The 25,710-nt window shown below is 37.0% G+C and overlaps 3 protein-coding genes across 25 annotated transcripts in view; 2 read left to right on the top strand and 1 right to left on the bottom strand.

Moving 5' to 3' along the window:
* Nucleotides 1-15,102, top strand: part of LOC118273360 (dual specificity calcium/calmodulin-dependent 3',5'-cyclic nucleotide phosphodiesterase 1) — a 531,383-nt gene extending 516,281 nt beyond the window's left edge. For 20 of the 23 annotated variants that reach the window (XM_035590291.2, XM_050693916.1, XM_035590293.2 and 17 more), the window contains 4 exons: nucleotides 11,398-11,623; nucleotides 11,925-12,207; nucleotides 12,355-12,447; nucleotides 12,531-15,009. In XM_035590291.2, coding sequence (XP_035446184.1) covers nucleotides 11,398-11,623; nucleotides 11,925-12,207; nucleotides 12,355-12,447; nucleotides 12,531-12,595 — 667 coding nt within the window. In that variant the 3' untranslated portion in view covers nucleotides 12,596-15,009. Of the gene's footprint in view, nucleotides 1-11,397; nucleotides 11,624-11,924; nucleotides 12,208-12,354; nucleotides 12,448-12,530 lie in introns of all 23 variants that reach the window. The other 3 variants (XM_035590276.2, XM_050693878.1, XM_050693908.1) reach the window with 2 other exon arrangements.
* Nucleotides 15,093-17,523, bottom strand: LOC118273365 (protein arginine N-methyltransferase 3-like). Its single transcript, XM_035590300.2, has one exon. It carries the CDS (start codon nucleotides 17,390-17,392, stop codon nucleotides 15,836-15,838), a length of 1,557 nt encoding a protein of 518 aa, XP_035446193.2. The 5' UTR covers nucleotides 17,393-17,523; the 3' UTR covers nucleotides 15,093-15,835.
* Nucleotides 17,524-18,047: 524 nt separating this feature from the next.
* On the top strand, nucleotides 18,048-25,636 carry LOC118273444 (intraflagellar transport protein 80 homolog). The gene is made up of 14 exons (XM_035590421.2): nucleotides 18,048-18,242; nucleotides 18,429-18,596; nucleotides 19,041-19,147; nucleotides 19,373-19,551; nucleotides 19,759-19,848; nucleotides 19,937-20,074; nucleotides 20,267-20,391; nucleotides 20,474-20,722; nucleotides 20,854-21,014; nucleotides 21,300-21,509; nucleotides 23,005-23,149; nucleotides 23,267-23,420; nucleotides 24,972-25,112; nucleotides 25,244-25,636. The coding sequence occupies exons 1-14, from the start codon at nucleotides 18,148-18,150 to the stop codon at nucleotides 25,274-25,276; spliced, it is 1,995 nt and encodes a 664-aa protein (XP_035446314.2). The 5' UTR covers nucleotides 18,048-18,147; the 3' UTR covers nucleotides 25,277-25,636.
* Nucleotides 25,637-25,710: the final 74 nt, after the last annotated feature.

Raw genomic sequence — 25,710 nt, 5'->3', positions numbered from 1 at the left:
GTCGGAAAAGGATTCAGGATTTGCTTTTTGGGTAGTGGTGTGATTTGCGCCTCCTTCCATGCAGAAGGAAAGACGCAACTGGATAAGGAATGGTTAAGGATATGACAGATGACAGGAAGGATTTCATCCAAGACAGGGAGTATCATCTTACGGCTGATACTGTCACTCCCCACTGCATTGGAACTGATGGATACAATGCTCTTTCTAACATCACAAGCTGTGACTTGATTAAAGGAGAATGGTGAATAGTCGGGAGAGGGAAGAGAAGAAAGATAGTTTAAAGTCTTAGACTTTATAGACCCATTAATATAGGGTGAAGAGGAGAAGTGTTTGTTTAAGGATTCGATATTTAGATCGTTGGTGATAGGATTTTGACGCTGTTTGCCAATTCCCATCGACCTTAGAAATGCCCAAACCTTGGCTGGGTCACCATTTTCTACAGACTCATGAATATGGCGGCGTTGAGCATCCCTACACATCCTGTTGCTCCGATTACGAGCTGCAATGTACTCATTACGGTTCACTGGAGTTGGTTGATGTTTAAATTTGGCTTTCGCTGCTGCCTTTCTGTGAATCATAACTCTGATCTCGTCTGTTAGCCACGGCGCTGGTATATGTTTCATTTTTACAGGTCGGATTGGGGCATGAACATCATACAATTCGTTGAGCTTTTTGCTAAACACCCCGATTTTATCATCAATTCCCTCAGCAGCAAGTAGCTCAGACCAGTCAATGCTGCCGGCGTCCTCACGAAGCCTGTCATGGTCCATGCCACCAAAATTGCGCTGAAGGAGAGTTTTAGGTTTACATTTAGGAGGAGAGAGTTTGTAGGAAAGGAAGATAAGGTCATGATAGGAAAAGTTGTCAGCAGAACATTGTCCGTGCTTTACAACGTGCTGGTCAGACGAGACAAGGATAAGGTCAAGAAGAGAAGGTGAACAGTTAGGAAAGTGGTGAGTGGCACTTAGAGGAAGAAGAGACAAGTTGAAGGATTGAGCGATGGATTGAAGGGAAGTGGAGCGAGAATCCTGTTTCAGGAGACAGGTGTTAAAGTCACCCATTATTATGCTGTGACTGTAAGAGGGGGCTAATTTTAGAAGTAAATTTTCGAATGAGGAGAAATAATCGATACGTAAAGAAGGACAGTAATAGACCCCGAGCAATACTCTGGTATGTCGCAGAGTTAGTTCCAGGAAAAGATGCTCACCAGCGTTCTGCGGCGGAGGCTGCGGTGACATATCAATTATTTTAAAGGAAATGTTTGACCGGAGGTATATGGCAACACCGCCGCCGCCGCAGCTCGTGCGATCATTTCTTATTAACTGATATCCAGGTAGAGAGTAGGAAGTAGAGGGAAGACAGGGTTTTAACCAGGATTCAGAAACTAGGATTGCATGGATACTCTTACAGTCAAGATTTGCCAGCATATCGTGGTAATGAGCCGGAATACTCTGTGCGTTTATATGGACTACATTAAGATTTTTCGGTACATCGGAGAAATGTGATTCAAGTGTGTCAGAAAGTGAAGGAAAACTGGTAAAGCTGTCTTGATCAGAATTTGCTGAAGCAAAACTATCATTAACACTCTGCGTGTCGTTCATTATAAAGTATAAATATAAAATAATAAAATATATATAATGTATGCAATAAATAAAAAAATAATAATAAAAATAAAAACAATAAGTTTTAAAGTGGGTTGTGTGAATACACAGGTCCACCTGCCGGTTCCGTGTCACAATACAAAAAAAATAAAATAAAGTAAAATGTAAGACTACCTCACACAATGCTCCGTTCGGGCAAAAATCCCAGTGAAAGATAAATAACTAGATAAATAGATAAGTGAAAAAATAGTTGCGGTCAAAAAGAGAGGAAGACACATATCAGAAATCAGATAAAAAATATTTGTGTACATAATAAATAGTAATAAATAATATTTGATATCATCTGCACTGATATTGCCTATGGTTTCATAGACAATTCACGCATCTGATACCAAACCTGGAACGCAACTGTTAACTTCACATTTGACGGGTGTCAAACGTCAGTAACAGCAAACATTCGTAAACAATAAAATGATTTTATTAGAGTGGGGTTTGACAATCTGTATTTAAATATAATAACGTGGAATGGTAAAGATATAGAAAATAGTTAATATATAGAATATAGGAATAAAATATAATATAATAATGATATGTTAAGATGGGTAGAGGCAATAAATACATCAAAGTAATAAATATAATGTTGTGAAGGTATTCGATTACTACCTCAAGACAAAGGAAATAGGAAGTGAAATTGTTACCCGAACGCAGCAGGATTATCGAAGTCACTTTTTAGTGGCGCCGCGCTTCCCTCTCCGTGCCACTGCCGCAGGAGATCGCTCGGGGACTGCTGCAGGAGACTGCTCGGGAACTGCTGCGGGCTCGCCAATCGCACGCAATTCATTGAGACTCGCAATGCGGTGCCTGACGCCATCCGGTCCCAGGACGTAGATGTGGCCCGCTTTAGTCCAGCAGTTCGCCACACCAAACCTATTCCGCGCTGCCATGAAGACCTGGTGACGTGTCTTCGTCAGGAACTCCGATATTGTGATACCCGTGCCCTTTAGTTTGGTCTTATTGTACCAGACCTTGTCACGGGTATCTACATCCTGCATCTTGACCAGTATGGGTCTGGGTTTTGTCTTGCCGGGGAAGCTGCCCACCCGGTGACATCTACGGACGTCAGAGGTAGTGAAGCTATCCACTTTTAGCTTCTCCTGGACCATGCTTGCAACCACCATTGCTGTGTTTTCATTCTTGTTCTCAGGGACTCCGTGGATCAAGAGCATCTTTCTACGGCCTCTCATCTCCAACGCATCCATGTCCCGAACAAAGAAATCCATCTGCCGTTGCAGACACTCAAGTGCATCAAAAATGAACCGCTTGAATGCCCAGTAGTCCTGTGCCAAGCTTGAGGTGCCGCCAGATGCAAGTTTGGATGGCGTACCGCTATGCCCAGCTTCAAATTTTGCCATCCTTTCTTGAAACTCTGCCCTCATCGCAGCCAGTGTTCCGTTTACAGCATCCACTGCTTCCATGTTGTTGGTGATATTGTGACTGTAGTTTTATATTTAGTGATAAGGATGACACACCAGACCAGCAGGCAGTGCCTTTCAGTATGTACTTATTGTTCTAAATAATATTTATAATTTAAATTAAATAATTTATTTTTGGGGGAGACGCCCTTCCTATGTGTTTCACTTATGACACCTCGTGACCGAATGAATATAATATCTAATTGTTCCTTATTATTTTAAGAAATAGGATATCGTTTTCAAATACACAACTATTATTTTGACTACTATATTATAAGGTGTTGTTTAGAGTCAATGTTAATGTAACTTCTTTATGTTCTTAAGTTGAATTAACTGGTTGGTTGGTCAGAGATACGAAATTTCTTCACTATTGTAATCTTAAAAACAACACTACCTCCCATTAAGGCCGTGGCAGATAAATTTTGAAGATATGGTCTTCAAAAATTATTTGCTCTAAACAACACCTTACCCCTATAAAAATCAGTTCAGAAAATGATACTTTAAACTTTTTTGCGCTTATCTTTTAGTCAATAGAGCATCACACTTCATACCGCACACTTCAAACATTTTTCTGCTAACCTCGTAAAGGAAGTGGCATTCAACCGACGATCAATCACCTAGTTTGTATGTTTGATATTCGATGTTACACGCATGGTTCGCGAGCTCGCCAGGCAATGCCCAACGATCCGTGCCACAAATGCCTGTCCAATGCATTACACACGTTCCGTTTTATTATAAACTGTTCGACATGTTTTTATTTGCTGTTTCGAATTGTATTACGGCCACTGAATAGACATTGCCAGCTAAATTATTCCAGTTGATGAATCGAACTAATGAGCATTGTAGGTTGCGTTTAAATAGACTGGTTGAATAATTGTGCGAGTTAAATAAATAGGTATGTATCTGTGATAAAATACATGATGTATTTAGGCACTAAAATACCAAAAATATAGTGTACTTACCTACTATCAAACTAAAGATGGCTTGATAGAAACTTGTATGATTTATAGGAAGGATGACCAATTTTTTTATAAAACGTTACCCAAAATAGGATTTTCTCCAGTACCGTGGGTCATTAACAAACATACAAGTTCACATACACATGACACCCAGGCATGAAACAACGATTTGTGGATCACACAAAGAATTGCTCCTTGCGGGAATCGAATCAGCTACACGTTTCTGGCGGCCAGGAGCCTAGTCACCGCGCCAACCGAGCAGTCAAATTTGGTCATCCTTCCTGAAAATGTCGTGACCTGAAACATAAAACACATTACTATAGTGTTGCAATGAATGAATCAAAAATCTTTAAGAAAATCATTGTTACCTTCACCAAAGTCATAGGTATAGATTTCATACTTGTAAAAGCAGTAGACACCATATCTACGTAGATAGGTTACTGAAGGATCCTCCAGTATGCTTACAAAGTACTTAAGGCAGGCTATTTTCATAGAAATAGGATACTTTATCTCCGGGCGACGGCGTGTGATTGATGAACGATGACATCAGCTCAGGATTATATGCTAATTTTTCACTCTGTGTCTCAAACATAACGTAAACAACGTTACGAATGGATTCCTAAAGATTTTAATTGAGTTATATTGAAAAGGTTATTTTATCTATATATATAAAACTCTTCCGTTACTGAGTGACTGACTGACTGACTGACTGACTGACTGACTGACAGACAACGCACAGTCGAAACTACTGGTCGTAGACAGCTGAAATTTGGAATGTAGGTGCCTTGGGATATGTAGGGGAGCACTAAGAAAGGATTTTTGGAAATTCAACCCCCAAGGGGGGAAAAGGGGTAAAAATGTTTCTATGAAAAATCTTATTCCTTGGGTTTATAAACTTGAAACTTGGCATGAACACGTACATAGGCAAGTAAATATGTTTGACATTATTAGTTTTTTCAAACTACCCTCCAATCGTGATTTAGGGGTGCGATTGGGTGACTGATTTATTAACGCACAGCCGAAACCGCTCGGTATAGGAGTCTGAGATTTTGAACAGAGGTTCCTTTAGTAACATAAGTGAGCACTAAGAAGGGATTTTTGAAATGTCAACCCCCAAGGGGGAAACGGGATAAACTGAGCCGGGGCTGCGGGAAAGTTCTAACGAGATACTGTGGCCCCGGAACGCAAAGGGCAACTGAAGGAACGAGGTGGGTTTTAGTCAGTAAAAGTCTGACACTCCCTTCCGTTCCACCCAGAGCGGGAGAGGTCATTTGATGATTTCCCATCCTTAAAAAAAGACTTTGTATGACAACTTTCAGTCGTCTCTTTAACATACATAATAACATACATAATTATGTACATACATGCATAATATTAATAACATAACATCACGCCTTTAAATCCCTATTTTGTGTTAACACTACCCATACAAACAGCTAAAAGGAAACAAGTGAAGAGACGGAATTTGTCCTCATCCATTTTCACCTAAATTCTTAACGTTAATGAGATTTACTTTTTATTATCAGGTCAACCTAATAGCCTCACATGTACGTATAACTTCGTAAGAATTTTCTTTCAACTCCTAACCGTTGAGGAGTTGTACCTTCCATCATCAGCTCATTCACATGGGATGATGACTATCAGACGCAAATACTTAAACAGATCTATGAAATTGTCAAAAACGTAATTGCCTGTAAATTTGAGGTTTGCCCTTGATTTCCCTGGAATACCATCATCAGATCCTGACTAGGTAACAACGGGACCAACTTGAAAGTATACTCTACCGAACAAAAAAAGAATCACTTAAATCGGTCCATAAATCTCGACGTAATCGGTATGCATAAATAAAACACCCGAATTTTATTTTCTATTAACTATCACGAGTTGTCTCGATGCTCGATAGATGGCGTTGGCATCGAGATAGATGATTTACAAGGAAATCCTGTAAGGCCTCTTCGTCCTATAAATCCTGTTTTTTTTTTTTTGAGACGATGATTTTGTCTCGCTTTACTTTTTCTATATAGATTTGTATGTATACTAACATTATAAAGAGGAACAATCAATTTTTTTATATGTTTGTTTGTTTACACATGTAATCGATAAACTCTGAAACTACTGAATCGATTTCAAACATTCACCATTAGAAAGCTACATCATTCCTGAGTAACATAGGCTATATTTAATTCCAGTTGTAACAAGATTTCAGCCTGTGGAAGAAAAAGCCCTGTCGAGATCATTAAAAAACGCTATATATAACCGAATTACACGTGGGCGAAGCCGCGGGCGGAAAGCTAGTAAACTATAAAATCACGGCTTACTGACGTAAATTAATAGAGAAAAGCTCTTCTAGTTTCGAGTCGCAGAGGGACTCTTCATCATGAGCAGCATTCGCAGTATGATATAGTTCATTTAGTATGTCTCACGATAGTTATTATAAGAAAAGGTAATTTTGTTATTTGATGTGCTAAGATGTAAAACATCAATATTACCTACTTATTGTTTTGAAATTGTAAACATTGGCTAATATCATATGACATCACGTACGTGATCTCTCTCACGGCGTTCCATTAACGGCATTAAACCACTCGACTATGTGTTCGGCCTCTAGTTCTACCATATCCACTCTTACTTTCAGTACCTACCTTCTATTACTGATCCTATATATACCTATGTATGTATATCCAGATTATCTGATTGTCTTCAAGTTCTCTAAATATTCTACCATAAAGTAAATAAAATACCTACACGTGATTATTATACGAAATGAAAGGTATGAACGCAGGTACTGGTATGTTATATTAATATTTTAAATTACCAATAATCCACGCGAATTGGTTTGCTCATTCCAAGCATATTGCAATTATATCAAAGTACCCAATCAATATCACGGGTGAATTATCACACTTAAGCTTGAGATCATTCGTACCTACTTGGAGCTGACAACTTGATAACAGCGGTTTATAATTGAAATACCAACACATAGACAAATATCGTGAAAGGCATCAATGATATTTTGCCTTTAAGATTCACATTAGGATTGTATCCTATGCCGTGGGTATAAGATACAATTTCCTATGACACCAGGAACAACAATATCTGTATCCTACCAACGAACTTTGGTCCTGCGATACGTTGCGTAGTACATAGTTGCCTACCCGCTACAAAACCAAGCATTCTGATTTAAATAATGTTCCCCTAGAGCTTATTATATGCCTAGATTCGTGACACTGCGTGGTACCCTGCGTAAACATATGTATTTTTAGAAAAGGCATTGCTTTATGTAGCCTGAAGCATTAGAAACTGCGTAGGTCCCTCTAAGTAGAGATACATTCAAGGATAACTGTCCAAAGGTCGTACAGGGTACGAGCGGTTGCCAACACAGAAAAAATTGTCTAGAAAATATCCCAGAATATGTTGGAGAAAATTACGGTTTACTTTGAAGGTATATAACCTACGTCTACCAGTACATATCCCTTTGAGGATTACAAGCCAAAACGTTTTATATTACAGCTGGTACGAGCTATGCCAACTAATTAATTAGATAGGTTTTAATTAGGTAAATGCAGTCCCTGGGGCTTTTATTAAATAAATTATTGTGGGCGTTTGCTGTGTTTTGTTCGTTTTATCGCGTTACACTTCTTGTAGTTGAAGTAATTAAGTTTTTACAGGAACTCGTAGGATTTTTTAATTAATTTTCTCATTCGCTGTAACTCGCGGTGTTCTTTTTGTTGTATGATCTGCCCTTCGTAAACCAAGGACTGGTGCCACATTACAAATTAGATTAAACCTCATTTTATGTTATAAATATTTTACAATGTGTAATAATTGGAGGTTTTCAAGTTACGTTAACAATAACCGCCGCCTCAATAGCTGGATATGTATAACTAACTATAACTAGCAAGAGCTCACAAGAAGTATCTGAAAACAGCTCCTAACCATCATCGAAACCTACACCACCCTACCTAACTCTGATTATATGCCTTTACGACTTTCTACACCGAATAATTTATTTCGTACATTGAACAATGTATCAATATCTTAACACTTAGGGTCTAATCTCTGGAGAATCAGCGAAGGTTTAACCCGGATAGATTGTTTACGAACCGATCATAGCGGCCATCAATCAGGCCCACGTGACGTCACAGCCGACCTCACGCTAAATTACAAGGGAAGCAGCCATTAATATATTCTATTGGGTATAAATTACGTGATGAATGAACCTAGAACCTGTACACTATATAATATAACCTATCATCACTTGTGAATCTAAGATTACCTTTATCAACTTCTGTGAAGTTGGAGTGGTCTATATCGGTGGTGCTTCGAAGATATCAAACTTAAACTTAACTATTACTTTTTAAACTCATACATTTTGAGACCCTTAAAAAGTTTAGATATTAGATACTTATATCAAACTCATACTAAGGGTACAGAAGAACTAAAAACTACTTCTTTTTCTACTACTACGATTCTACTATGCATCGGTTCAGGCAGTCGGAAGAGGGTAGGCGGAATTACGTAATAAACTCACTTTACGTTCGCTCTTATTACCATGTTATAGTGTTGTAAGTCCAGTGCAATAAGGCAAGTTTATAACTAAAATGTTAAACCCATGCTCGTACAATGCTGTTTATTAAAAAACGAAAGAGGGAACTAAGGGTACCTATCACTACTAGTCTTGCTTGCACTTTCGGTCCTCAAATCAGACCAACCTTCCAAAGCATCCTAAGAAGTCAATAGGCACCTAATAATCAAACAGTAAACAGACAGAACGTAGTAAGTAGATAGAACGAATGCATCAATGAATGGGAGATAAGCTTATTCTTATTATCATTCGGCAAGGTGAGAAGGAGTGTCAGACTCTTACTGACTAAAAACCACCTCGTTCCTACTCTGTTTTTCGAACCAGGGTCACGGTAAACCCGGAAGGTAGACCGCAGCTGCAGGTCAGGCATCAGCCCTACAGTTACTGGTCCCCATCTATAGTAGTCTGTTGACTCCTTGAGGCGTGCGCGATGTACCCCCTTTTCACGAATAATGTCATGTTGACTTAAATCTCATCAAACCATTAGTAAAGTAATAAGAGTAAATGAATACCCAAGATTTTTCCCTCTTATACTTCTAAAACAATAACATTATTCAGCGAAATGCGATAGGTATGTATAAGTACCTATTATTTTCGAAACAAGCCACCCTTATAAGGGGCACGAATTATAAGTCACCCCATAAATATAGCTAGGCTATTTATCGGCTCGGCTCCACTTCCAGCCTTCGGTTACGTGAGGCGAGTACGGCAATGATGTTTTTCACAATGATTGGCAGTAATTGACAGTGTTGCCGTGCCATGAATTTAAAATGGCTGCAAGAAATGTACCAACTATATTTCACCGTCAATCTAACAAACTGACGAGTTAATCTATGAAGGTTTATGTTTGGTATTTATTATTTTTAAACGGAGATGTTTACTTTTTTGTGTGAATTCTTTTGTTATTTATAAGATCTTGTTTTTGTGACAGATAGTATTAATTACTTTTTAAGTGTTTAATGATATATAGGTATTATAGTGACAATGACTACTTTATAGGTAGAATCAAACCCTTACTTGGCAGTGGCATTTGGCAATTCTACCAAAGAGACTATAAGAGACTGTCACCTATTTAAAAGAATACCTAATACACAAAATTCCCAATAACTAATCAATTCTATTACTTTACTTCACGCACATTTAGACTTCCACTCAGCATCTATCAGCGTGTCAGTCGCAGACTATGTTTTCCCAAAGTTTCAATCAAATCGAACAAATAGCTTTTCCGAATAGGTATAGGTACCTCGGTACATAAACCTAGTTGGTTTCAAAGGATGATCTTATTTACCTACTATATAAGTATTTTCTTATATCTATGAAGTAGGTACCTAGGTACTGCGATAACATCATTAAAATTTTAAAGTTACGCCTTTGTACCTATTTAGTAAAATATACCTTTAATTGCAAAATATTCACCTCCGTGTGCCTCTAAAAGGCGTGACATAGGTAGGTACCTAATTCCTTTGTATCCATTAAATTCCATTTTCTCCAACAATTATTTTAATAACTTCCCCGCCAATTATAGGTGTAGCAAGTCGGTACCAATCTACTGGGAAAAGGTTACAACGTTTTACGTTTCGAAGTCAAACATTACAATATGTTAACCATGACATTTGCGGCCGATAGACGTTTGCTTAAATTGAATTACAGTAATTAGCAGTTTGTACAATATCAATCCATTTATCTAATAACTTTGCTATAGATAACAACAGTTTTAATAAGTTACCTGCAACGGTAAACGATAACAATCTGGAATATGATCGGCGAACCACTGGAAACCTGTCGTAACTTCAGGCTTCCATAACGTTTATAACCACTAACGACTGGTTGTATGGACAGTGACCACACAACTGGCAATTTTGTATAATTATGTCAGTACCAACATAGTTACAACGGTGACTATAAATTTACATTTTTATGGCTTCACTACCTATCTATCGCCCGCGGTTTTGTTCGCGCAGGTAAAATGAGAAAGGTTTGGGATATGAACGCAGTTTTAAAATGGATACAGTAACGCCATCTATTGTCTGTGAGAACTATAAATAGTTGTAGATACAATTTAACAATTTGATATAAGTAAGTTAAGTTGTATTTTTTCCCTTGGGAGTTACCTAGTTAAATTTCCGCAGTAAAAACTTTTCACTGCCATCTTACGGTCAAATATTTGAACGTAGGTAAACCTCACGTGTCGTTTGAGCTCTTAAGTTTTACGCACCTACCAATAATTGAGAAACAAACACTCATATTAGCCTACTTATAACTAATTTGAATGGACAGCTTAGTTATCAAGTATGAACTGTAAATACTGACAGAGAAACGATTGAAATTGCTGTCCTAAGTAATTTCGTTTGGCCGAAGGTGATTCTATTTCCTGGGTGTTTATCGAAGTCCTAATAGCTTAATTAGTTCATTTCAGCGTGACGGACCGCTCGACATTAATCATAGCCCAAGTAAATATTTTATGAAGTTATATTGATAGAGTTAGTTACCTGTAAATTAATTGTGACTTACAAGCGACCATTAACTTCATTGTGCTTATTATCTTGCAGTATCCTATTATTAGGTACTGAACTGACTAAACATCCTAGTGATAAGTAAAAAAAAGTACTAAACTGACTAAACATACTGATACGTCTTGACTATCCTGATGGTTTACCTAAAGTAAATACCTACATCTTAGCCCGCATAGGACAGTCACCTGCTCAAACCAAACCAGATTGAGACACACGCTAAACATTATTCGAAATGAAGTCTAATCAAGAATTTTCTCCTGATTCCAGACTGATGCGCGACGAGGAATGCAACCTACTGCAGAATCTATCCAGGGAGGAGTTCCGAGAGTTCCGCACTCTGGTCATCGACATGGTCCTGGCGACGGACATGTCGTTCCACTTCCAGCAGCTGAAGAACATGAGGTCGCTGCTGTCGCTCGCTGAGCCCACTGTCGACAAGTCCAAGGCAGCCTCCCTCATTCTACACTGCTGTGATATCTCGCATCCAGCCAAGGTGAGAAATGAAGTTATATATCATTTAAAGCGATTTTAAAAATAAAAATATTTGAGGGATATTAATATCCCTAAAATATTTTTAAAATCGCTGTGAAAGAGCTCACTGCAAGTAGACAATCTACTTAATAATTTATAGGTACCTATATTTTTTTTTTGTATCAGTAGATAGAAACTTACACTAAGTATTCGTGATCATCATGTCCTCTTCAATTTAGACATCTTAATAAAAACAGTCTCTGTTTAACATGTCAAAGTCTGTACAAAGGAAAATTAAACAAATTCAAACCACAATGTTTCAGCGGTGGGACCTGCATCACAGATGGACAATGAGTCTCCTGGACGAGTTCTTCCTGCAGGGAGACAAGGAGCGGGATCTAGGGCTCCCGTTCAGTCCACTCTGTGACAGGAACAACACGCTTGTAGCGGAGTCGCAGATCGGTTTCATCGAGTTCATCGTCGAGCCTAGCATGGGCGTCTGTGCCGATATGCTTGAGTGCATATTGGGCCCTCTACATTCCAGCAGCAAGAACTCCACCAGTTCTGCTGAACCTATCAATGAAGAGAGCACAGGTACGAAGGATAGTAAGTATTATCAAAGATTTGTGGACTGGAATTCTTAATCATTTCTCTTTCTGGCTACATTTTAGAATATCAAACACAGACAAAGGTTTAGAAAGCACAAATAAAAAATTAAAATAGGTGCTAACAGAGTCTCTTATTATTTTCCAGGAAATGAAAATAGCACCAAGTTCAAGATCAGGAAGCCGTGGGTCGCGTGTCTTAGCGATAACAAGAAGATATGGAAGGAGCAAGCTGCTAAAGGTAAAAGATACCGCTAACAAAACTATTTTACATTAAACGACATGGAAATATGGATTCTTAACTGAGTATGAAAATGATTTCAGATGCTGAGGCACGCGCTAAACAGGAGGAGGAGAACAACAGTGTCCCACCGACAACAGAGGAATAATATTTAGCCTCATTTGTAAATAGCGTTAGATCTAGTTGTTGCAACATGTTCTATTCGTTGTTAAAGAAAAGCTAAAGCATACTGTAAAATATACATACGTGTGCCGGCTATATTATACGTTGCTAATTTATTAAAATATAAATTGTTGTGTGTAACGCACAAATATACGACTTGGAAGCACAATGCGAAAAGCCTGGATGTATAAAGTTTCTCTATGTGGAAGACAACATAGTGAGCTAATTCGAACAGGCGACATACCGCGCAGCGGTAACGCCAGTAGTGTAAATGATTCATTATTATTATTATTCGCCGCTAAGATTCTAGCCTAGCCTAATATTAAGTCTAATAAAGCTTTGAAGATGTCTTGTTATCAAGATTCTATTGCGGGAAAATAGAATTTTATCTATCTAATAAATTAAAATTGTAAGGTCCCAGGATGTTACCCTGAGGAATCCCTTCAACTTCTGCCTCGTAATAGAATCTTGTCTGTATATTTGAGGATGTATCGATAGGTAACAATATTTTCTACTCATAATTGAAATAAATTATTGTGTAAAACTGTACTGAACTCATTTCAAATATAGTTGTTAAGAGCTAAATGTATCTGTAAGTAACTATCAAATGCTGGTGACGGAGCAAACAACATTAATTTATGTAATCATAAACACATGTGCACTTCTCTTCAATCAAACACTTAACTGTAACTTAAATGTAGCTTAATATTAGTGTTAAACTTAACCCATAATATGATGAATACGCTTATTAATTTTAATGTTTCCGATTAAATTGGAGTCTTGATATTCTTGACCAAATGTTATTTAATATGAAATTATTTTCTAAATGATAATGCCATTTCAAATTCTAGTAATAGGTAGATAGTACATTAGTAAATCTTCATGAATACAAATTAAGATTTTTGTCTTTGTTATATACAACATAGCTAAGTATAACGTAGAAAATCTCAAATATTTATTGAATTTCAAAGCTCGTGCTCAAAACAGATGGAGACGAACTGCTTTCTATAAACAAAAACTACCTATTAGATCTATTAGACTGAAAGGCAAAGGCGTCACAGCCCGAGGAAGAACAGGAATACTTAGGTAGGCTAAGACTCGGTCTTATTGCAGGCTCTTGTGGAGGACCCAGAGTTACTGTACCGTCCTTCAACTAGAATATCTATTGGCGAACGGAGGAACATTGAATTTATTATTATCAAAGATATTAAAGGATTTCAGGCCAAGTGTTTACTCACCGATGCCAAATTTACATCCGACATTGGTACTGCAAATACACAAATATTTATCTACTGATACCATAAAAATGACGGGCACTCAGAAACATTTCACACATATATCAGAGGCCTAGTTTTCCTGGTAGGTACGTGGGACCATTCTCATTGAATATCAAATCAAATGAATCCATAATCATGATAAATTAGGTCCCTAGGTGTATGATTTCAGGGATGGTAAGGCTAGATATTTAATCCAACTGGTGACGCTTATTGTAGACAAATTTAACAATAGATTTTTTTATATATGTATATGTATATTTATCGTCTATTTTAATTATTATTAGAGATTTATTAAATTCTGTATATTGTGCATTTAGTGTACCTATTAATAGTTCATAGGTACTAATTAATAAGAATAATCAATATAGAAACATACATACTTAATTTGAAAATGTAGTCTAGTAATGCCATTCAGATTGGGGATATAGCTTTATAAAATTGTAGATTTTAGCATACTGAGCCTTATGTAAATGAATATTAATTGTTGTTTCTGTATTATATAGCTTGGAGCATACGGCCCACTCTTGATTAATGTAATCTCTCTCAGACTTTAGGAACCACTTTTTGTACAATACTATTGCTTTTAAATGTGACATTACAACATTCCGAATGTGTTTAGTATTCAATTGTCAATGTAATTAAGCTATTTAAAGACCTATACACTGCTATGTTATAAGATAGTGAAGAATATAAAATATTAACTAAATAGTTACCTACCCACAGTCGTAATATATTTTTCACAAAATGTCCTAATGTGCTTTCACATAAAATATTAATGATAAAGTTTGAAGTCATTGAAAATAAACGTAAGTATCCATTCATAGTTATATAAATACCTATTACATGTGTAAAGAGATGTTATTTACTAAAAATATCGACGTAATATTCCTTACATTTTCTATTATTATATCCCACACAGTAAAGCAAGTAACAGTATATTTAAATGCAACCGCTGAAGATAAATTTTCTATATGTATTGTAAGTATGCAAATGTACCTATTTATTAAATGTTTTATCTTAAAAATCACAATAATTTTATGTAAACAACAACACAGATCTTTGTATGAAATTGCATTTTCTCTCTAATAAAATGAAATCTCAAAATCAAATGGTTTTTTATCAACTTGATGGTCTTTTTCTACATGTGTAAATATATTTGTTCACCTTTTAGTTTACATGTAAATTATATGTAAAATAAAATAAAGATTTTCGTAGACGAAATGTTTACTTTAATACCCTTAGATAGTTTACAACATGAGACATGGGAAATGCATGTTCTTATATTTCTAAGAAATAGAAAAAATATAAAAGTTGAAGCAGCATCTTAAAATTATTTTTATAGTAGGTAGTTATTGTAACGGGCTAGCACAATAAGGAAAATATAGCAGATTATTTTAATTTGCATAATCAGCATTACAAATCTTTCTTAATTCGATATATTTGATGATCAATGACATATTGCAAAGAAATATTAAAAACTTAAATAACTATAAAATTACTCATCATACATTCAAAAACCTTTCAGGACTTCTTGATTGCTAAGACCATTTACCAGCTAGAATACAAGATTTAGCATTAATATTAGCAGCTTACAAAAATATAGGTAATATTTATAACAAAAAATAAAGTACTGATTATAATGATGACATGATTACTGCAAGATGTCTGATATAATCTATGTGAATGACATAAAATGATGAACACACTGCCTCGCTGGTGAGTATCTCAGTTCCTAAAAGTAGATGATTATAAAAAAAAATACATTTATCAACTATCCTGCTATATTCAATGCTATCTCTTAGCCATATATGAACATTATTATACTTAACACTACAGCTGTATTACATAGCAAATCATATTTGCAATTTAACAATTATAAAAGGCACATTAAGCAAATATTTTAAACATTTGACACAAAATGTAGTATTTTAAAAACTATCACAAAAGATTCAACTAAGGATGTACTTATGAGTCTTGCCAAATATATTCAGCTGAATGGATAAGCCTCGGACATCTGATTTCTGCCTATTACAAATTATTGTACCCTCAATCACATCTCCTTGCTTGACCTCTTTACAATCTTTGAAGTAAAAAACAGTTTGTTTCCAATGTGTTGGTGTCTTATGGGGTCCAGTTGAGAAATCTATTGCATTTGGCAAGTCAAAGAAGGTGTCAAAGTAACCAACAATGGAGGTTAGAACACCATCCTTCACAATAGGCAGTTTAAATTCCGATGTAAAGTCCATGACATCAATTTTGCATGTGTTTATGTCAATGTCTTTGACAACACAAGGCTCGGATATTATGAATTTTGATCCAACAACATCAATACTTGCTTCCCTAACAACTTCAGATTTCATACAGTTCATTTTATATCCGTAGACATCTGACCAGTAGTCTATAAGCTTCTTATGTGTGTCTATATCGCCGTTTGCAACAAGGCTTATATTGCACCTATTTGGTAGCAGGAGTCCGCCAGGTTTAAGACAATGATCCCTTGCATATATCACACTATCTAACATCCCTTCAAACAGCAGAAAGTATCCCATCCACTCGGAAACTATAATATCAACCTTTTCATTCAATTTTGTATCCTCTAGTCTTCCTTTCACTAATTTTATAACATCTTGTAAGTTGTTTTCCCTCACTATGTCCATTGCATGGTATATTATTTCTGATTGGTCGAGCGCATACACTGTTTTAGCTCCAGCTGTAGCACAGAACATTGATAAGATACCGGTACCACAACCCAGGTCTAGGACAACTTTGTCTTTCAATGTTTCTTTGTTATTCAATATTGCGTCCCTATAGGTTTCTGTCCGTACTTTGTCTGAAAGCATGTCATAATGGATACCGAAATGAGCATAAGTACTAAAGTAGCCATCGTCAATCTCTAGAGGAACACTTGCAACACAGTTGGCTTCAGTCGGTACTTCAATATTATTCTTATTGCCGCCTTCAACTAGAGTTTGCATTGAATCTTGCATTTTTTTAATATCCTCCTTTGCATTATTTAGGAGTGTTGAACTCTCAGCTAATTGTTGTGTTAGCAACTGTATGGTTCTTTGAAGCTCACTGAAATGTGCCTCGGATAAAGTAACTAAGCCGTTTTCTACATTAGCATGGTAAGTTTTTGGTGAACTTGGCTTGTCAGTGAGAGCGTCGAAGTCGTACATGAGCCACTCATCCTGTTCTACGGGTTTGTAATACTTGTCGTCGTCCCACAACACCCGGTTCAAGTTCGTTATAACCTCAGGAGTGGGTTTGTGTGTTCGGATATAATTAATCAGTTTAATGTATGAATAGCAATCCATATTGAACTTCAGTTTCAATTCGTTCAAGTCAAACTTGTGAACAGACTTGCAATGTGTGATTCCTTCCTCAATATTCGATAAAACGTTCGGACAAAATAAGCATGTTACCGTGGTGTCGTTAGTTTCCATTTCTTGCCATTCATCGTCCTCAAAATTATCCTCATCGCTACTGAGATCTGGTACGTCCGACATCCTGTAGGTTTATTGTTATTATGACACAAAATTCGGTGTAATAATTGTTTTTTACAAATCACTAAATAAAGATCCGGAAAATAGGAACATGTGAGATTGAGCTGTCAGAATTCGACATTGATTTTTGTTTGACAGTTTCATTCATTTGACATTAAGTCGGTCGTTCAGAATTTTGAAATTCATTACTATCCTAGAACTATAAAAAATTATAAAACATATTATTTTGTTTTTGATTATTTTGTATTTTACGATGCAATTTATAGTATAAGTTATTCGTTTTCCGCACTGTTGTTTTATAATTTATTTATTTCTAAACGTACAGGATAAGCACTGGCAGGTTTTTCATAAAAAAATGTTTTGTAGCCATTTGCTGTTCTGAAAAATAATATTAATTTACTTTTAATTATTGCAGAAGCTGTTATTCTGTTTTCGGACAGCTACATCATAATGTCTTCTAATTTATTATGTTTTATGCATAAGAAAATAAAATTGTTGTGGGTTATTATGTTGGTGGGTTGATAAAAAAGGAACTGTTACCATAAAATTATTATTAATTTTTTCTTTAACTTCAGTACAAAGTTAGTAAAGTTGCAACCCAAGTTGTTTCACCAATATATTTTTTATTCTTGCAACCCAAACTGTCACTTCCTAATGTTCGGCGCGAAGTTTGTTTTGCAATTTGTTGTCATGGTAGCAAAAACAAGAATAAATTCATAACAAACGTATAAAATAAACACAATTTAAATCGAATAATCATGAAATTAAAAATATCAACTCTTAAGGAACCAAAACATACGGGTGTTGTTGTTTGTGTCAATTGGAATAATACTGAAGATGTATTTTCTTGTGGGTAAGTTCAACGACCGATTGAATTGAGGGTAACCATGGTATGACGCCGCCGGTTTGAGCCTGAGCTACTAATATTACAGCGGGTTACCAATAAACTGATGAACTACTCTGTTTTTGAAAAATCCTTTTATATTTTATGCCTATGAGTCGTTTCATGTTAGGTAAATTCTTGAAACCCTACTTCCAGAGACGATCACAAGCTTTTGAAATGGAACCTGGTGAACAGCGAATGTATCGTAGTGACAACGTTTCCTGATGACTTCTTCCCGAATGATATGCATTTATTTCCGAAAATCAGTGTTGGAGGGAATAAGCATCAACACGATGTGATCCTTATTTCCACAGCAGACGGCAAGTAAGTATGACAAGGGTCTTATTCAAAGGAACAACGTTAACATTGAGCGCTGTCATACGTATTATGGGTCGAATAAAATATTTCTGATATTTTTCTCTTCGGAATTTAATTTAGTAAAGAATTTTCTAAACCACCATAGACAGTTTGATTCAGTTTCCGGAGCTGCGGAATACCTAGCGGATTTACCAGGACTCTGGCTCTGGCTCTGGCTCTGGCAAGTGTTAAAACTTAGTGGTTTGTAATCAGTAAGAGTCTGACACTCCCTCTCGCTTCGCGGGATTTGACGGGAGAAGTCAATAGATGATTTTCCCCACTCAAAAAAAAAACGGATGTTCAGCTGTTTGCCTATTCCTAATTTTTTAACATAAAATAGTATGATATTAACAATTATCTTAAATATTCTTAGTTGCAATCAATGTTTTAACAATCTTCTACTATTTTTAGGTTTCACATTGTTAACCACAATGGTCGTATCGAGAAGTCAGTGAACGCTCATCAGGGAGCCTGTCTTATAGCACAATGGAGTCCTGATGGAGCTGGTTTATTGACAGGTAGAAATCCTCAACATTTTCTTACTATCATAAATAACTGATGTAGATTTTGGATGGCTGATCCTCCATCAATCCATAATAGACCAACAGATAATAATTTTAAAGCACAATTTCCATGTATCTTTTTTTATGGAACAAGCCGGTGAACGAGCAGACGGATCACCTGATAACTTAACTTCCTTCATCATAATAATCTATATTTATGTTGGTCTTTTGTGTTTTTAGCTGGAGAAGACGGTTTCGTAAAAGTGTGGTCGCGCAATGGTCTACTACGGTCGACTATAGTACAGTCAGACGTGCCTTGCTTCAGTGCTGTATGGAGTCCAGATAGCAGCGCCATCTTGCATACAAAAGGGAATTCGCTGGTTATAAAGCAACTGAATTCTAGTAACAAGATTACTAAAGTACGTATTCCCTGCTGGGGTTTGCCTTCCTCTGCTTTCTCAAGTCTTTCTTTATTTGTATGTCGCATCTCAAAGCTCAAGGTAACCTTCACAATACCTTCTTGATAAGATTATCGATCACTCTTGGTTTCAATCATCTACATACCTACAACTCAAGATACCTATCAAACAACTCTAGATACCTACACCATATTTTCTTTCTTTCAGTGGAAAGCTCACGAGGGTCTTATTTTATGTGTAGCATGGAATGCTAATAACAATCTAATCCTTTCTGGTTCTGAAGATGGATATTCTAAGGTAAGTGACCATTTAAAGTACCACACCAAATAAGGTTCACTTCAATCTTTAATCTGTAACATTAATTCAATCTCTGATTCTCCATCAGATTTGGGACACATTTGGTCAGCAAATTTCAGTGAGCGTCAAACATGACCAGCCAATCACCAGTGTCAGTTGGTCACCAGCCGGTGACATGTTTGTGCTCGGTAGTTACAACCTCATTCGTCTTTGTAACTCTAACGGGGTAAGTTAAAATTGGCATTGAATAAAATCTCTTGAGATCTTGAAATCCTCCACCGATATAATATTTTACCTAGAGCTAATAAGTAGGTAGATACGCAGTACGCTTCTGAATCGGATATTTTTCCTAATTCAATCTAGACGAAATCTATTTGGGACCTTAGTTGTCTTCCAATAATGATATCCTTTATTTTAGTGGTCTCACTGCCTCGACAGACCGACAACTGGCAGCATATACAACATCGCCTGGTCTTCTGATGGCACCCAACTTGCGGCAGCATGTGCTAATGGACATGTTTTGTTTGCTCATATCATTGATCGGTAAAGAAGAACCTTCTATGATATATGCCAATCAAATATCAACCGTTTCTGTCTTCACATAATGTCCTAATTGACCTTGCAGAGAATACACATGGAAGAATTACGCCTGCAATCAGGTTGGTCGGAAAGTAATCGCCATAAGAGATATTATGACTGACCAAAATGATCAACTGGATTATCCAGACAGAGTCATTCAAATAGCTCTGGGCTTTAACCATCTGGTTACAGCAACGGTGAAGCAATGTTTCATACATAAGCTGACTTCTTGGAACACGCCAGTGACGTTTGATCTTAAAGAAGGAACCATTAGTATGATATTGCTGGCTGAAAGGTAATTTTGGAAATCAGCAATTGGCACTTTTCGTCAGTCAAAAACAAGTTATGAAGTATTTCTTTTGACACGATGGAATTTCTGCCCTATTAAATCGATTAGTGAGTTCAATGTCTTTTCTGTTTTTCCAGGTGTCTGTGTATTATAGAAAGAGCTGGTCTTTCGGTGTATAGTTATATGGGTCGTCTTCTTGCGAGTCCTCGTTGGGGAGCCAGACCTGAGTCCCTAGGACGAGCTGCTGTGTCGTTGGGACCTGATGCATTGGCAGCTATCGATCAGGGGGACAGAAAACGTAAGTGTTGTTTTAGAATAGTAGAAGTATGTTAGGAGATTTTAAACTGACCTTTGTAATGGGTGTCTTGCTTGTTCTACCAGTGATCACAAGTGTATCTCCCGAATAACTCAAGGGAAAACATGGGGTCTGGAATTTGTCTCAGTCGTAGTTACAAAACCTATAACCTTATAGACGTATCGTGTTAGATATAATGCGTACCTGCTAATACTTCAGTTCGTTCCATAGACTTGAACATCATATCTTTCAAACTATACAGTTTCCCATTTTTTGTTCCTTCAACAGTGATCCACATCTTCGACCTTCCCACCGGTTTGATTGTCCGAAGCTCAGCAGACAACACAGTGACAAAACTGTCTCATAAAATGACAGTGTCCAGCATAGCACTCAGTCAGACAGGACCCATCAATGAAAGGCAACTTGCCCTGCTGGATTACAACAGGGATCTATACGTGGTGACTTTTAAGGATAGTAAGCCCAAGTTTGTTAAATTAGGTAAGTGTTGGTTCTTTGGTAACCATTTTATATGGAGTTTACGTTTAATTTTCATTACATGCTCTGTCCAATAGGTGCCTGGTTGGCCAGAATTCTTAATCTATATGTCAATGAATCTAGTAACTTTGTAACGTAATTTAAAAGTAGGTAGAAGTTATTTACGGAACTTCGACTAGACTGAGCCATCTCATGGTTTGAAGTTTCGGGGCATATGAGGGTTATCAATGGTAAGTCAAAGCAGGTTAAGGTCCGGCTGGCTAGACTTTATGACTAGCTTTACGTCAGTTGAATGCTACCGAGAAAACCAGATTTTGTAATTTGACGCACTTAAAACTCACCTATGATTTAGTGAGAGAATAAAAAAATCAAATTCTGTTGTTGTTGGAATATTTCTTGTTGTATAGTTATATCATACAATTGATTCAGTTCTTCTAGAACTCTCTTTAGCAAGGTATTTGATTATATTGATTTTAAAGGTCAAGTTCACTAGTACCACTATTTATAATGTTGACTTAACCAAGGCAGGGAATTACGTTGAACATCGGTAATAATATCGCTCCAAAACCGGAATGAGTATCGATTTATTATAGTAACAAATACGATATACGATTTGGGAAATACGTTTTTATCCAAAAATCAAGATAAAATTTGTCTATACTTATTTATGTATGTCTTTACCAATGTGGGACACGTCCTGGTCATGTAGAAGGCGTACGAAGGGTCGAAGCCAATTGTGCGGACGTCCTTTACACAACTTTAATCCAAATGCAAAGGGACACAATCTGGCCACGCCGAGTTGTGAAAACTGTTCTTCGTCATCGTTCACTCCAGTCAGCCAATTAAGGCAAGCCGCAGAATAAAGATAAGGAACGGTGACTTCTCACACTCGACACTTAGGGTGATGGTAGCCCGCAGGAGCGCTAAGCTCGTCCCCTCGCTTCGAGTTGCACCGCAGCACAGAACAATTAATATAAAAGCTCCGCAGGCACATATTACTATTATTGTTTTGACTATATAAATGTTTCTACAATAAATTATAACACTGGTTTAAAACACGATTGTTGCATATTTATTATGCAGTTGATAAAATATGACTGGATTTTCCAGCATTACTTTTTTGTTGTTCTCGAAAACAAGGTATAATCATGACCTCTCTCTTTAGTTAGGTATTGAAAACTTATACTCATCCTCTCATCCTCTATCCTTCTCACACCCTGGAGCCTATCTGACACAGTCCAACAACAACAAAATCTTTACTTTTGGTACTAATATTTAAATAATAATTCATCATCATCAATTAATTAACCCGTTGTCTGTCGGAACGCAGATCTCTGCGAGACACAATGTGTTTTCTATTGTGTCTTATATACCGACATACAAGTGGTTAATCATCATCATCATCAGCCAAAAAACTTCCCTACATGTACATGCAAAACCTATGAATTCCATACAGGAAACTGTTTACTTCGCGCTATCATTTTCTTCGTGTTATCAGGGTCACAAATCCTAAGCATCTGCTGGAGTTACGAGACGGAACTATTAGTTGGCTTGCGAGCCAGTTCTGTTGTAGCGTGGTGTTGCCCCCGCGCGGCCATGCAGCCCGACTGGCTTGCTCTCACCACTGTCAGCAAAGATGTCGTGTGAGTAAGCTTATTTCATTACAGGCATCCAGTGATTACAATAATGGAATCAAGCATTTTATTTCTATGACAATTTTAAAGTCTATCTAGGTAAACATAAAATTGTTTCGATTTTAGCGACCTCGGCAGAAATCCGACGATTCTAAGTGTCGAAGATGGTGTGGCGCATATTTGCAGAGGCAATGGTTCCATTTTGCATCTGTCTATAGCCGCGTTCCCCGAAAAGTTACTAAAGCACGTAGTTGCCAACATGTGGCAGGCTGCTCTACAGGTAAGATTATTGTCATATTAAGTAAGTTGTCAAAGTAGGTTAGTAGTATAATACACCGTTTAAAAATAGTGTATCTAGGTATAAACATAGAAGAGCCATGCTTTAGCTCGAGTGCTTGACAGAAAACCGACGTGAAACCTAATCCTCCTTCCTCCATACCTACCCTCAAATGCCCAATCCTCTTCAACTTGTAACATAGCCATGGTGCAGTGTGCCTATAATATAGGTTCTGCAAGCTTAGAATCAAGTGATCCATCTGATTGTTTAAAAGGGTTCCCTCTATCTGGCAGAATTTTAATGCTCCGAAATTTGTTTGGCATAACACACCTGGCAGAATCTTCTTTAAACGAATATACATATGGCATAAAAATTGTTTAATATAATTATTGTTTTGCCGAATGTTTATATGTCCGAATTTACAAAGGCATACTTTTAAGATGGTAGAATTTTATTTGGCATAATTACGTTTGGCAAAGCTTAATTTTGCATAATTTTGTTTCACATAACGTTTATTTAGAGCGACGATTGTTTGGCATAATTTCACTTGGCATATTAAGAAGATGGTAGAATAAAAGTTAGTAAAGTGACAGAACCGAATCGCTGCAAAACCGACTGCACGTAGTCTTGTCTGCCCTACCCCTAGAGTGCAATTTAAAATCGCGTAGGCGCGGAGGGGCGAGGCGGCCCGCGGGCTGAGGAGCAGGCGGCTATGAGCGAGCCGCCGCGGCTGAGGCTGGCCGGCGAAGCCGGCCAACAAGCCGAAGCTGCGGTGGTGAGCGAAAGCCGTCTGCGACGATTAGCGCGCGTGGGGCCGCCGGAGCCCCGCAGCGCCGGAGCCGTGACGGAAACCATGCTTGCTTGCATGCTGTTTGCTTGCTGCATGCTTGCATGCATGCTGCATGCTGCATGCTTGCTTGCATGCTGCATGCTTGCTTGCATGCTGCATGCTTGCTTGCATGCTGCATGCTTGCTTGCATGCTTGCTTGCTTGCTGCTTGCTTGCTTGCTTGCACGCTGCATGCTTGTTTGCTTGCTTGTTGCAAGCCTGCTTGCATGCTGCATGCTTGCGTGATAGATGAGTCTTTCAATTATTATGGATATTAAAAGTATGCCAAAAGATGATTCTAACTATGAACATTCTGAGATATGATGTATCTACTTTTTAATTATTATGGTTATGAAATTTATGCCAAAAGAAGATTCTGACACTGAAAATTCTGCAATATGATGGTTCTACCTTTCAATTATTATGCGTATCAATTTATGCCTAAAGATGATTCTGACTTACAAAATTATGCGTATTTAATGTATTGCAAATGATGGTATACCAAATGATTTTCTGCGAAATGAAGTTTCTGCCATGCGTTGTTATGCAAAATAAAATTATGACCAAAAAAATTCTACTAATAAAGGTAGACCCTGTTTAAAATAATGGGTGGTTGATAGTCCCATCGTGATTTCTCTACTATTCTGATTTTAACCAATTAACAACCTTCTTGACGTGAATACTACCTAGAAGCCTTTTTTAAATTCATTTTTTAATCTAATCCAGCTCTGCCGCACCGTTGAAGACGAAACGCTCTGGGCTTGCCTGGCGGTGCTCGCGTGGCAACACCATCAACTGCCAGTCGCTGAGGAAGCATTCGCCTTGATACGGCAATACCATCAAGTCTGTTATATTCAGCATCTTAGAGTAAGTACCTCCAGTACGAAGGGATGACAAAAATATTACCTATGACAATTTTATTATTATTTAGAAAAAGGAACTATCATTAATTTATGGTTTCGATCTTTTCTGTGAACATTTATTTTTTTATTTTTCAGAGTAACATTCCCGAAAAGCTGACAGCTAATTAGTTTATAATTTTATTGTTGTAATAAATAGTACCTCTAAATAAAATACCTGTTATTTATCTATTAAATTATGTTATATAGAATTTAATTTAGTTCTTTCAATCATGATCTATTTTGATCAAACTTCAGTATGGGATTTATTTTAAAATTCAATATTTATCATTAAATTTATTGATGCTCCAAGGTGGATAATGTGTAGGTACTAACTGATACATCTGTACTGTACCTAAATGGTTTATATTTATTGTTACCTACTACGATTAATTTATTCCAACTAATTTCATTAGTCCAAGATCAAAACGCAGATCAAATGCATTCAGACCTACGTCTTATTGTTTTGTGGTAATAAAATGTATTAAATATCGAAGTGTATTTTTATTTTGGACCCAAATAATACCTAAATCATAAATTAAATAGGTTAATAGGTATTTACCCAC

The sequence above is a fragment of the Spodoptera frugiperda genome, chromosome 1 (genome assembly GCF_023101765.2).
Source record: "Spodoptera frugiperda isolate SF20-4 chromosome 1, AGI-APGP_CSIRO_Sfru_2.0, whole genome shotgun sequence".
NCBI lineage: Eukaryota > Metazoa > Arthropoda > Insecta > Lepidoptera > Noctuidae > Spodoptera > Spodoptera frugiperda.
The sequence above is the reverse complement of the archived record's forward strand: the minus strand, read 5'-3'. Positions and strand labels throughout refer to the sequence as shown.